The sequence below is a fragment of the Pseudochaenichthys georgianus genome, chromosome 6 (assembly GCF_902827115.2).
Source record: "Pseudochaenichthys georgianus chromosome 6, fPseGeo1.2, whole genome shotgun sequence".
Taxonomy (NCBI): Eukaryota; Metazoa; Chordata; class Actinopteri; order Perciformes; family Channichthyidae; genus Pseudochaenichthys; species Pseudochaenichthys georgianus.
This window is the reverse complement of record NC_047508.1, coordinates 27298055-27312071: the sequence shown is the minus strand read 5'-3', so window position 1 is coordinate 27312071 and position 14017 is coordinate 27298055. Positions and strand designations below refer to the sequence as shown.

General features: G+C 43.0%; 1 protein-coding gene across 1 annotated transcript in view; it reads right to left on the bottom strand.

Annotated features, from left to right (window-relative positions):
- igf1ra (insulin-like growth factor 1a receptor) overlaps nucleotides 1–14017 on the bottom strand; it is a 93205-nt gene that overhangs the window by 2072 nt on the left and 77116 nt on the right. The window contains 10 exon segments of the mRNA XM_034085204.2: nucleotides 3661–3795; nucleotides 7694–7823; nucleotides 8070–8229; nucleotides 8446–8550; nucleotides 10931–11160; nucleotides 11252–11319; nucleotides 11545–11647; nucleotides 11760–11925; nucleotides 12273–12415; nucleotides 13704–13990. Coding sequence (XP_033941095.1) covers nucleotides 3661–3795; nucleotides 7694–7823; nucleotides 8070–8229; nucleotides 8446–8550; nucleotides 10931–11160; nucleotides 11252–11319; nucleotides 11545–11647; nucleotides 11760–11925; nucleotides 12273–12415; nucleotides 13704–13990 — 1527 coding nt within the window.

The window sequence follows — 14017 nt, the reverse complement described above, 5'->3', positions numbered from 1 at the left end:
TTTTTAAGTCGAATACATTACACAAGTATGTTTTGTACTATGGGATTTTATACTGAAAAGACCATCCTGTTGGCATCGTTTTACTAATGTGGCCTAATAGCCTCATTGAAGCATCGCCTGAACAAATGATAATGTGAATTTTCTCCCCCATCTCAGTGAATAATTGGGATGCTTCAGAGCCAGTAATGTACACATGGGGATGTGAGTAGTAGTGCGGTTAAGACTGAAAACCTTAGAGTGGGAATACTTCACATTTCTCACCAGCAGGTGGCAGGAGACACTGACGTTAAAGCCCCTTTTAATACCGTCTTGCAGTTCAGTATTGAGCTTGTAAAACAAAAAAATATGTAGACAGTACAATAATATAGTACAGTAATCTACATTAATGTACTGAACTGCTGTTCACTAGAATACAACTTCAATAAATGTTAGACCAGAGGCTTTTTATTATTTTTGATAACGTTTTTTGTGCCTTTGAGAACACAAAAACAGACCCAAAATACATTTTAAAAAAGGTAACATGCCCATAAAAAGGGCAGAGATTGGGTGTGAATGTTATATATGGTATAAACCTTTAGTTTATACAAGGGCTAACAGCTCTTACAAACTAGCTCTTACAAACTAAAAGGATTGTGTGGAATCATTTACACCTGTCCTTATCTATTGAACCTTCTGATTATTTCATACAGGTTTGTTGTTGACAGTAGTCTTAGTTAACATGTCAGCTCAAATAAGATATTTCAAGTTTGGATTTGTTTTTATTTGTTGCTACATTACAACACATACAGTAGGATCTGTAATGTAGCATGTACTCAGCTGCACAGTAAATCATACGTCAGGTCTGTGCCAGGCCAGCGGCCGAGCTTTGGAAATGTCAAAACAACATCATAAAAGGGAGAATTATTACAGTTTTGTGTGGCGCTACACCACACACCACAACTTCAATTATACACAAACAAGCTAAGAATACTCTCGAAGGCCCGCTGACATAAACACCTCAGTCATCTCCCCTCTGCTCTTGCTTTTCCCTCTCTTCTCTCTCCCTCCCTCTCTCTGCAGTCCACTCTCTGCAGCTGAGTGCCAGGATTATGGGTCGAGCTTTTCCTAAGCACGAGCCTCGCTTCGTACTCTGAAGCAACGGGGGGGGGGGGCAGCCTTGGCTTGTTTTTCAGCAGCACAGCAAGTGTCTTAAAGTTGACGTTCAAATGTCCAAACCCAGGCAGTAAAGACCTCCCATTAAAGACGTGTAATGCTTGGAGCAGGGCCGGCCCTTCGGGGGGACGCGTCTGCATACTCCTGCCTGCTCAAAACTCTTTCCCCACCATCTGTTGCTGCACACCAGGCTTGTTGATGCACATTTAGAAAACAAACACTGCAGTAAATCCTGACTTCTTGTCAGCATTCTGCCAATCATAGACCACACACACACACACACACACACACACACACACACACACACACACACACACACACACACACACACACACACACACACACACACACACACACACACACACACACACACACACACACACACACACACACACACACACACACACACACACACACACACACACACACACACACACACACACACACACACACACACACACACACACACACACACACACACACACACACACGCTATTACTGTTCAATTAAAGGCACTAACATTTGACAAGTGACATTAGCCCCATATGCTAAGCTCACAGTTGTACACAAGCTGTGTATGTACTTGTTCCTCAGCTGGCATAAAATAGCTCCTTAATTAAGGTAGAACAACAACTTCAATTTATTTTTATATGTGTGTTTTTTCACATCAGTTGTGATTGTTTCCCTGTTATTTAAATCTAGTTAATTTAATACTATTTCCAACATCTATGGTAAATGTTAAATAAGCCTGAATGGGAACATGCAACAGCGCTGCAAACATGACACATGAAACATCCCCAGTGTGGTGAAACCTTGATGTATAATAGCCCTGCGAGTGATACTGCGCACATTCCACCATAAATCATGTTGTTTAATGTAATCGCAGAGTCTGTGTTTCATTTCAGACCAGCCCTGTGAGATAGAAAGCATGTTTTGTCTATAGGAAACTCTAGACAGGAACATGGGAAATCAAATCAGTGACCCACAGCTACCTGACTATGGGAAAGCCAAAACAAGAAGGAGGCATTCAAGGCTCTCCAAATATGACTCATTCCCCTTGTCTGTTGTCCGGCCTGCTTTCTCTTGTTGTATCTTTCTATTCAGTCTTTGTATAGACTCCTGGCTTCACTGCATTTCAGCAGTCTTCTGGAAATCTCCATTAAGTCACTACACTTCCAATTCGGTTCCGAATTGATTTTAAAATCCTTTTATTTGTTTTTAAAGCACTAAATGGGCTGGCTCCGGCCTATATAGCTGAACTCCTCCGGCGCTACACCCCAGCCAGAGCGTTAAGGTCTGCTTACCACTATATCCCTATGGGAGAATTGTCCGGCCGGGCACTATGCTGCTTCCCAGCTGCTACTGGTAGTGCCTAAAACCAGGCTAAAAACCAGAGGGCACCGAGCCTTCGCGGCGGCTGGCCCTAGGTTCTGGAACACTCTGCCCCTCCATGTGAGGTCGGCCCAGACCCTAGGGGTTTTTAAATCAAAACTAAAAACTCACCTCTTCACCCTGGCCTTCTAATCATAGCAGAGCACGACTCATGACACTTCCCTGTGTTTGATTTTTATATTTGCTGTTGTAATTTATTGTCTTCTGTTTACATCGGTAGTAATGTGTTATTTATTATCTGCATGTGCAGCACTTTGGCTCGACCGAAAATCGTTTTTAAATGGGCTATAGAAATAAAATTTGATTTGATTTGATTTGATACACTACAGACGACCAGCGGCAAAAAGTCTGACTGTCCCGTGTTTTGCTCCCAGACCAGGAGGATAAACGCCCCCCACCCCACCACCACCATCACCACCTCTGTAACACAATCCACACGTTCCTGTAACCGGGACAAAACAGTCAGGCTTCCATAGAAACGAGAGGTTTGTGTCTGCACAACACTCGGCCCTCTTGTTTTTTTTCGACCAGCGCTCTTTCTAAGGTGAGATCAGCCATAAAGAGTGGGGGGGGGAGCAGAATGCCTTCTTATTGAGGTCAGAGAGGGAGAGCAGAGATGCATACATGCAGCACCGCATGCTGACAGGTAGGCTGTGCTGTGATGTCTCTTCTCTTACAGCTGGGTGATTCATTATCGAATTATAAATGAATCAATGACTTCCTTCTCCGTCTATCCCACTCCCTTTGCTGATGGCCAGACAGGAATGAGGGGCATCTCTCACTCCCGGTTCCCAGCCTCCCTTCTATGGGCCGGAGCTGATGGGTGAGGAGGGCTCTGGCTGTCAGCTGACCAGCCACATTTAACCTGTGACGTTAATGTCAGCCTGATCTTGGCTCTACCTAAGCATACACACCCACCATATGATATTCTAAACACTTCAAACCACAACTTAAAATAGACCCCAGGCAAAATATTAGTGACACTGAATGCCGTGCGAGGCGGTAAAAAAACAATACCGTCCGTCAAGGGTGTTGAAACAGAAACCCGAAAGGCCTTAGATGTTTGACATAAATGTAATGTATTATTATTATTACTATCATATGAAAGAGACTTACAGCATGTCAGGGCACTTGTCAGGTTTGTCCAAGAGCTCTCCCTCCATGACGAAACGCAGCACTTGTTCGTTGGACATGCCCTGGTAAGGCTGTTCTGCTAAGGTGGCGATCTCCCACAGCACAACACCAAATGACCTAAGGAAAGAAATGATACAACAAGAGTGAAGTCGATTTAGGAGCACTGGCAACCATACTGAAGAAACCATGTATTTGGTATTATAGGACATTCAAACCTCCTTTTTGTTGTTGTTTGTAATTATCCCTAAATAAGCATTTAAAGCACCAAACAAGTGTTTTTGAATTCTCGTTTTCTAGAAAGTGTCCATTACAACATATTTATTGCATATAATCAAAAATGCTGCGCTCCCTTTATTAAGGAGGTATCTTCAAAACATTCATCGGGAAATGTATTTATTTATTTAAATGTATCCAGTAAAGAGGGCTAAAACATCATCAACCAGGGCATGATTGTGCAGAATGATGTGGTTTCTTAAATTTCTCTCATAATACAAATTATGAACAATGTGTAGATTGGGTATCTGGACCCTGAGTCTGTAAACAAGTTTTCATTCATTCATTCATCTTTCAAAGTAAACTTTTGAATTGTGCTTTTCCACTTTTCAGGCAGCCAGTGGTTTTGCACAAAAACAACCCAGCTAATTTGCGTTCATGAGGTAAAACAATAACAGTGGATATAATACCTGCATTTTGTTGTTGTCAGTATATTCTATATTATAGGTGTAGTGTGGCGATGTGACTTTAAGTGAGTGAGGACTACATTTGTGTGATTTGCGGTAAATTATCTTGTAAAAAGCAAAAACAAGCACAATATATATTTGCTTGAAAATAACTGTATGAACCTCAAGCTGCACGTATCAATATTTTAAACTAACAACCGGTCAAATTACTATATATAGTGTGAGAGGTGAGGCTTGTGGCGACAGACCTCACAGAATCACCTGACTGCAGTTCTCATCTTTGTAAGGTGATATTATGTTGGTATTGTGTTTACAGCTTGCTACTCTGCCCTTTCTAAATAGTATTCATAACATAGGTGTAATATTAAGCTTGTTATAGATGTCTGGTCCTAAATGGCCGAAAATCGTGATGAAGTAGCTTTAAACACTGAAAATCCATGCATTATCTCTAGAGTATAGTGCCTAGTAGTCGGGCCAGAGTAACCTGACGACAGTCACGGAGCAGCAGATGTTAGAGAAGTTTATGCGGCAGCACAAGTTAAACCTAAAACCTGGTGGTGTTTAAAGTAATGTAAACGGTGTATCAGTGTAGCAGTCTTGGAATCACGGTAATGTCATTCCTGCAGGACCAGCCTCAGCCTTGGACTTCTAATAGAACTGCTCGGGTCTTGATAGATTGAGTGGGGAAGTTCATGAGATCTTTCTAGAGGGTTATCAAGAATAACTTTTATCCAATGACCTTTCCCTCTCTGTCTGTGTCTGTGTATTCTCTTGTTCCGATTAACCCAGCCAAATCTTTTTTCTTGTTTTGTATCTATATCTATGCCAGGATCCAGAGTCGAGGCTGATCCTCTTGCTGTAGTCCTGTGTCCTGGATCCTCTATCCTGAGTTCTGGATTAAGTCGTGGACTTCGGGTCGTGGCTGAACCTGTCTCTGCGGTCCTGCCTTGGGTCTCGTCATGCTGCTTCCCTGATGGCTTCCACAGGATTGTAGCTGACATCCTCGTGGATTCATCTTCTTATGACAGACACATGCATTTCCTAACATTCGGTCTATATGCTGTAAAATGTATTATCGCTTCGATTTACACACGGCATCTATTGCACGTCTGTCCGTCCTGGGAGAGGGATCCCTCCTCTGTTGCTCTCCCTGAGGTTTCTCCCATGTTCCCTTTAAACTGTGGGTTTTCTCTGGAGGTTTTTCCTTGTACGATGTGAGGGTCTAAGGACAGAGGGTGTTGTTTTTCTCATACTGATATTCTGAACAATCTGTGCTGTTGTATTTGCTGTAAAGCGTCTCTACTGTAGGCTATTTTTATTATATGTACAGCACTTTGGCTCGACCAAAAATCGTTTATAAATGTGCTATATAAATAAAACTTGATTTGATTTGATGAAGTGTTTACAGTTCTCAGTTTAACCTCAAGCTACCATGCTGTGAAACTAATCATGAAGAAAATGTTTAACCTCACTAACAAAGGATCCAATATTTGTTCACTCTTGCTAAGCATAATATAACAACTGGCACGAGTTCAGAGAGTCCATTCAACAGTCTTTTAAACAGCCTTATTACAACACTGCATACAAGTGGCTGAAACAGTCTTGTGCTGATAGACAGCTTCTCCCGATCAAAAAAATAAAAGTCACCTACTTGTGGATTCCTGAGGAGCCCATAATGGGCTCTTCTTACGCTAAACTTCATCTGTGCAACATCAAAAAGGAAGATGGAGAACGTAAATGTGGAGATGGGTTTGTGCTGGCACTGCAACCTCTCATTTCAGAACATCTGGAGCAGTTTAGGCCCACTCTCAGGGACTGACCCGTGGGACAGTTTGAGTTGGGAAACAAAAACATGCAAGGGAGCTAGTAAAGACATCTCTGCATAAGAAAAATACAAAGTGAGAACTGTAAACTCAGATTTCACTGCAAGTTGGCATAAAACAAGGTGTCAGTAAAAAGAAAGACGATTTGTCTTGCTATCCTCTCACAGAGAGAGGACGTTCCGGATAGCCAGCAGGAAACCAAATGATTGTAATGGTTTTTGAAATTGGAATGTTGTTAGGAATACGGGCCGTGAAGTTATATGTATTTGTATAGTTTTGACTCTACAGCATAGATTAGTTTAGCGTAACCCATCCAACCAAACAAATATGTAGACCTGAATTCATTGATAGGTGGACGATGTTTCTATTTGGAGAATAGATTATTGGAGTTTATTCGATTTTGTCCATCTTATCTTTTGGGCCTTTTGCAATTATAGAGGTGGACACATAGACTGGAAAGAAAGAGGGAGAGGGAAAGGGATGACACGCAGCAAATGTCCGAAGGTCAGGACTGGAACCCAAGCCGCTGCAGTTTATTGCTTATAGATAGCATTTCTGGTTTAGTGGGATATAGGAAGGAAAGAAAAAAGGGTTTTAAACCAAATGCTATGGTATGTTGATATAATGTATGATACAATTGATTGAGCCTGTTAAGATGTGAAATGATCAGAAAGGAAGAAAAAGAGAAACTCAAGCTATACTTTCTTTTGTTGTTTTCCAAAATGAAGAATTTCAAAAGCCCTTGTTTTTAAAATTAGAAAATAAGATTGATTTATTTATTAGTAAAGTATGCTACTTATTATTTGTATTGCCTACAGTTCAGTATCATCATTGATATTGTTCAAATGTTATTGAGTTGTACTCCATTTGATTTGACATTCAGTTGTTGAGGTTCATACAGACTTTGGTATAACAACTGACTTATATAGGACACTGAATGATCATAATTCAGATTGTCCAGACCTCTGCACAAGGACATTCTGTAACTGGACAATTTTAATTGAACACTCTTGATGTAGAGACTTCTGGAATACTTTGTGAGCCTCCTATAATACGGCAGGTTTCTACATGCATTACGCAGGCTTGTGAGTGGGTGTTTCTCAATCTCGAGTACGCTTGCTTGGTAGCACATGTCTTCCGAGCATCTTGCTTCAGAAGCGAGGCAAGAATACTTCCTGGCATTCGGAAAAGGAAGAGTGGAACAGGCGAGCAAGTGTGCAGGCGTGCGTCATATGAGAGGCCGCGCCTTACATTTTCCGCCACATATTTGGGGAAATTGGTCCGTGCGCAAAGCATTGTGGGGATTTTAAGACTGCGGAGACTACACATGTGCAGCCTCGAAATGTCTCCAAACTAAGTACGCCGGGCTCGGTAGAATTCCATGTATGCTGGACATTGGAACAGTACTTCGGCGGCACTCGATGACGTAGTATGCTTGAAATAGTGGCTCTGGAGCAGCTTTACTCGAGATTGAGAAACACCATGTGTGTGAGGGAGTGTGTGCTCTCATACCAGACATCAGCCATCGTGGTGAACACGCCATCTTTCAGAGACTCTGGAGACATCCAGCGAACAGGCAGCAGGCCCTTCCCTCCTTTACGGTAGTAATCCGTCTCATAAATATCTCTGGTCATGCCAAAATCTGAAGGAGAAAAAAAAAGGAATCACAGGTTGGGGAAACAAGTAATATCAGTCACTCTGTGTGGGAGAAGAAGCTCCTGAGAGCTCATCCATTCCCTCACCTTCTACCTCCTTCTGTCCATCTACATTAAGACTCCACGGCCTCAGGCACTCACTGAAATCCAAACACTTCTTTTGGAGGCCGGTGAAGTGGGTTTAGCATTGAGCGACCAGGGGAGGCTGAGAGCATTGTATTCAATTGACTTACCTCCAATTTTCACAGTGTAGTCCTCGCCGACCATGCAGTTCCTGGCAGCCAGATCTCTGTGGACAAATTTGTTGGCATTTAGGTACGACATGCCGTCGGCAATTTCCCCTGCCATCTGGATCATCTTTTTGAGCGGGGGTAGGACCTGAGTGGTGGAGTTCTGGGGATGAAACGAGAGTGTAAAGGGCAAGAAAAAAACACTGTTCAGTTAGCCACAACACCGGACACGAGGTACAGATCAGTGAGGGATGGATGCTATGAGTGGAAATGAAAGGGACGACAGGATGTGTGTATGTGTTCACACATTTGCGTGTTTGTGACGAAAGAGACAGAGTGAGTGTTTCTGTGATTGTGTTCGTCAAGAAAAGCTGCTTACTTCTTTACGAAGAGAGCGCAGGTGGCTTTTGAGGTCTCCGCGGGTCATTAGCTCCATAATCACCAGGGTTGGCTGTCCCTGAGAGACCACTCCCAGCAGCCGCACCTAAAGGAACAACAACACCACACAGGTCAGCTCAGGTATGAGCAGGCTAAAAAATCCATCAAATTGTTTCGTATTTTTAAAGAGATTTGGGACATAACAAAAAATAACTGTCTGTTTTACAATGAAAATCACAGTTGAAAAGTATAAACTGAAATATAACGATAATCAAAACAGTATAGTGCATCTTAATGAATCCAAAGAAAAAAGTTGTACTTCTGTAATAAACTATTTACATCTAAAAATGATTGTTATTATAGAAGTTATCCGAATGAGCTTTCAGTGAATATCCTATCTTCTTTCATTCTTAAAAGGACATAATATCACTCAGCGCCAGTGGCAAGCCGTGACTCTTATTACTCTCTCGTTCAGTTACTATAGCTGGGCCCTCTGTGAATTCATAGCAGGACCACCAATCAGCTCCTATCTTCACCTCGCAGAGACGAGCGTCTTTCATTTAACCCTTCACATTCAAACAGAAACTGAATAGGCAGATTCGAAGGATTTATTTATTTGGAAATGTTATTTTAAATACAATTAAATCAAGTTATTTTGGTAAAACTAATGCAAAAATATAACTAAAAATATAACTAAACAAATATTTAGAGGGCCCTGACGGCTCGCCACTGCTCAGCGCTAATGGGGAGCTTAAGAACACTTCCAATGAAGACAATAAAGATGTCTTCGCAGTATAGAAGTAAAAGCAGGAATAACTAATTGCTATGAGGTGTTGTGTAATCTCCACATTACATCTAAAGTAAGATACACTATATTCAAAACAGTCAGTTATCATTCAAGAAAACATAATTTCTCAGTGTGCTGCTGATGGACACGATGCTCCCACAATTCATTTCACAAAGGAAATGAAGGAGATGCACACAGCTGGGACAAATGTAACTACAGATGGCGGTGAACCTGATCCAGGAATACCTCAGAAAACAATACAAATACTTTCCCGGGAAAACATTTGTCTTTCTTTCTGTGAAGTTTAACTGGAACACCGTTTGAATAATGTGCGAAGTAAATGGTAAATGGACTGTACTTATATAGCGCTTTATCCAGTCTTTAAGACCCCTCAAAGCGCTTTACATACTACATGTCGTTCACCCATTCACACCCATTCATACAGACCAGTGTATATTACTCTAGGAACTAACACGCATACACATTCACACACCGTTGGCCATGCCATCGGGAGCAACTCAGGGTTAAGTATCTTGCCCAAGGATACATCGACATGTTGACTGCATGGGCTGGGATCGAACCCACAACCTTCTGGTGGAAAGACGACCGCACTCCCTCGCAGCCACAGTCGCCCATAGTGCATGGGAAGTGAAGTGCATGAATGCCCATTTATTTCTTGTTAGTATTCAAGAAATCATTTTTAAAATAAGCATCAAGTATGATAGGCAGACTGCTTTACCCACCATCAAAAGCACATTAACAACATAGGAGCAGAACATGTTCCAACTGTTAATCATTTCCATCAGTACAAAATGTTTCACTATAATTTGCTTTTAAGATCTAATCAAACACATTTGAATTCAATAATTTAGTAATAGGCAGCCAGAGTTGGTTGATAGTGAGAGCTTTCCAAAGCGAAAATCAGTTTAACATAGTTAATAAGACTTTAATCACACTGATGAGAGAATATACACACTCTCCATGAGTCTAAACCAGGGGTAGCCAACACGGTGCCCACAAACGAATCCTAAATCATAGCGAACTCTATCTACTTACTACAACTCTATATCTATCTAACACCCCTCCCCCCCCACCCCCACAATGAATATCGACCAATCACGTTCTTGCTTGATTTGCGGAACCAGCGTTGCAGTCGGGAAGAAAAGCAATGTGGCACCTCCCCGCTGATTTTCCTTCTGGCAGAATCTACACATCAGCCCCATTCAACAGCCTAGTCGTGCCAGCCTATACAACAAATGAGGGGCAGAGTTTTACTGTGTGTGTTGCAACTTGCATATATATTTATTCCACTTGACGCACACACGCATGGCGTAATTTCCACTGGGGACAGGGGGGACATGTCCCCCACTCGTTTCGATACCCCGTTTGTGTCCCCCCACTTTACAAATATGTTTATTTTTATTTTTTGAAAGTAGCCCTCAACCTAAAAAAGGTTGGTGACCCCTGTCCAAACCCTGCCTCAGGCTCTAGCTGCTTCAGTAAAGACGAGCACAACGTACTGCTTGTGCCCTGCTGACACCTTTCACTCTGAATCTTACAGATTATTGAGGAATGGTAATGGAAAGCACTTTCAAGTGGGTTGAACACAACTATGTTTTGGTGAAAGCCATATTATGAGGATTTATCTGCTCTCATTTCAGTCTTCTCTTGCTCAGTTGCCATTTCTAGGCCCTCTTACCACATGGTGACAGTTGAACTCCTTCATGACAGAGGCTTCGTTTAAAAACTCGATGCGCTCTCTCATGCTGGCTGTCTCGTTGACCGTTTTGATGGCGACTCGTGTCTCTGGATCGTCTTTGACCACTCCCTTGGCGAGGCCTTCGTACACCATGCCGAAGGAGCCCTGGCCCAGCTCTTTGTGCATTGTGATCTTCTCCCTGGCCACCTCCCACTCATCGGGGACGTACACTGGCACAACAAAGAGGACGGAACGTCAACAACCCATACACAAATGGAAACTAAACAGTGAGAAAACTGACAAGATATTGCATATTCTTACTCTCAGCACTGAAGTACTCAGGGTTGACAGACGCATAAAGGACTCCATTTCCCAATCTGTCACTATTCCTGTTGACAAAAAGACAGCGATGTTAGTCACCAGGCTGCTCTGATTGTGGATGGGATGCGTAATTCTCTACTCCTTACCGCAGGGGAATGTTAATGAAAACAACAGCTATTAACTCTGATTGACATTACACCGGTCCTTAAGTTTCATGAGCATAGTGAGGTAGAACAACATTATCAAGGGACTTTGTCTGGCAACGGGGAGAGCATGTTTATAAAGATACTTGCCTCTTTTTGTTCACAAAGAAGAGAATGGTGGTGAGGCAGGCAATGAAAAGCGTCACTATGATGGGAATTATTATGACCAAATAGAACGTAACACCATCATCTCCTGCAAGACAAAACAGATAAATAATCAAAACTTAGTACAGATCTTTGTCTTATCTACTTTAACTCAGTCAACATTTCTTTCCAATATACACGTATAAGAAATGTTGCATTACGTTTGGGCGGGGGCACGTAGAAGAACACGCTCTCCGTCCAGGAGCCGTTCCCTGCTAGTGATGTTGCGCGCACTTGAGCGGAGTAATTCCCCGAGCCCAGGTTGGTCAGCCGAGCTCCTCTGTTCTCGCGGTACTGCTGCCGAGACACACACTCGTGTTTCTCAGGCTGAAAGGAAACACGCATGGTGGTTACTGTTTGAAACACAGTGAGCCTTCAAGGTCAATAGTCAGGTTCAGCTATAGAGTGTAAAACTAGGTATTTGGCATTCTGTTTAGAAAAATAACCGAAACAGTTCTGGACAGTATGGACATCAGATCTATCCTTCTCCTGAACATTGGGTTATGCCTGTTCATTGTGCTAAATAAGGCAGAGTTTGACACTATATGACCATTATGACGTTCATCTGCTGAACGCAGAAAACATCTTTGTGCTAATGTGCTGTGATCTCTTGTATGCTGATACTTCTAAAAACTTGTCTGACGGGCTCTTTAGTTAAACCCAGCCTGGCTCACCTCAGTCCCCGGCCGAAACTTGATCTCATACATCAGGATGAGTCCGTTGGGCATGAGAGGCTCCGGCCAGCGCAGCACCACACAACCCTCAATCTTATCACTCCTCTCATAGATCACCTTTCCAGGGATGTCATCTGCTTTGTCTGGGACACACACACACACACACACACACACACACACACACACACACACACACACACACACACACACACACACACACACACACACACACACACACACACACACACACACACACACACACACACACACACACACACACACACACACACACACACACACACACACACACACACACACACACACACACACACACACACACACACACACACACACACACACACACACACACACACATCATTACAGCATGCATGTGTCTACAATGCACCAAAAGAGAACTTCTTACAGCATTTCTTAAAGTGTGGGAAGGTGAGCCTCCCCTCGAGAACATAAGAACAGCAGCGCGCCCCCTCCCAATTATTATTGCTATTATTATTATTGTTGTTGTTGTTGTTGCTATAATGCAGGGGTATTCAATTGCATTTCAAAGAGGTCCAGTAAGAGAACATGTCATTAAATGCTCTGTTTTTGCTGTCTACCTTTCTCATTTTTGAGCACGCCATTTGAAATGACTCCGACTGTTTCTCTCTCTTCTTGTCTCGTCTGTGTTTGAATCTATCGTGCTGACTCACTGACTGCACCGATTTGATTGGCTGAGTAGCGTCACCTCCTTAAAACATTAAACAAAAACTTTTTTAAACCTTTTTATCTTTATGTTTTAAAATATTTTTAAAAACATTTTCAACATCGTGGATGAATCCTTATATGCTCCCGGCAACACACTGAACGTCAACTTTGCCTCCTTATTACACTCACCCCTACTTTAGTGGGAACAATGAGTCTGCGTCTTTGATGCGCACAGGAGGATGATGCGGGGATGCAATGTAGACAGGAATAAACGCAGATCATCCTCTGGCTGCAGCCTTGACCGGTACTTGCTTTTGATCAAAGTAATTGGCCTATTATTACAATTTAAATAAAGGGCGGTGCTGGCCGTCATCGAACCGAGCCGGCCGTCAACGGCCCGCCGTTCTGTGATTCTCCAGAACACACAGATGGCCAGTCCGCCCCTGCCAGGACCAGTCCATGAAAATCCTAGCTTCAAATAATCGTGGTCATACTTCGTCCGTTTTCTGCCAGACGCTGTCTCCTCTCTCACTTTAGGTAACTTCACTAAAAATCGATCCATGTTGCCTCTCGCATAAAGTTAGCTGAAGTTAACTAGCTAGATTTCACTGTTTCTCGTTATTTTTTTCTCACGCTGCGCCTCCCCTGAAGCTCTCTGGCGCGGGGGGCGCGCCTCACACTTTGAAAACGGCTGTCTTAAACCATAGATCATATCCAGGTCACTACCTGCAGGTTTGGTCCTGGCGAAGACGAAGGCCCCTGCACTGCAGCGGCCCACCTCCTCGTTGCATGCATGGATGTCGATGCGGTAGACGGTGAAGGGCCGCAGTGTGGAGATGTCTAAAGATTCTGCTGCGCTCTTTTCCTCCGAGAAGGGGTACTCCCTGATAGGAGGAATCCCATCTGTACTGTTATCTCCAGGGCCAAAGGTGGTGTTCCCCCTACCATAACCGTCAGCCATCAGTGTGTTGTTAGCAAAGCCAAAAAGATCCCTGCGCCGACGATCTGGAGGTCTGAAATACAGAAGAGGCAACTGCTGT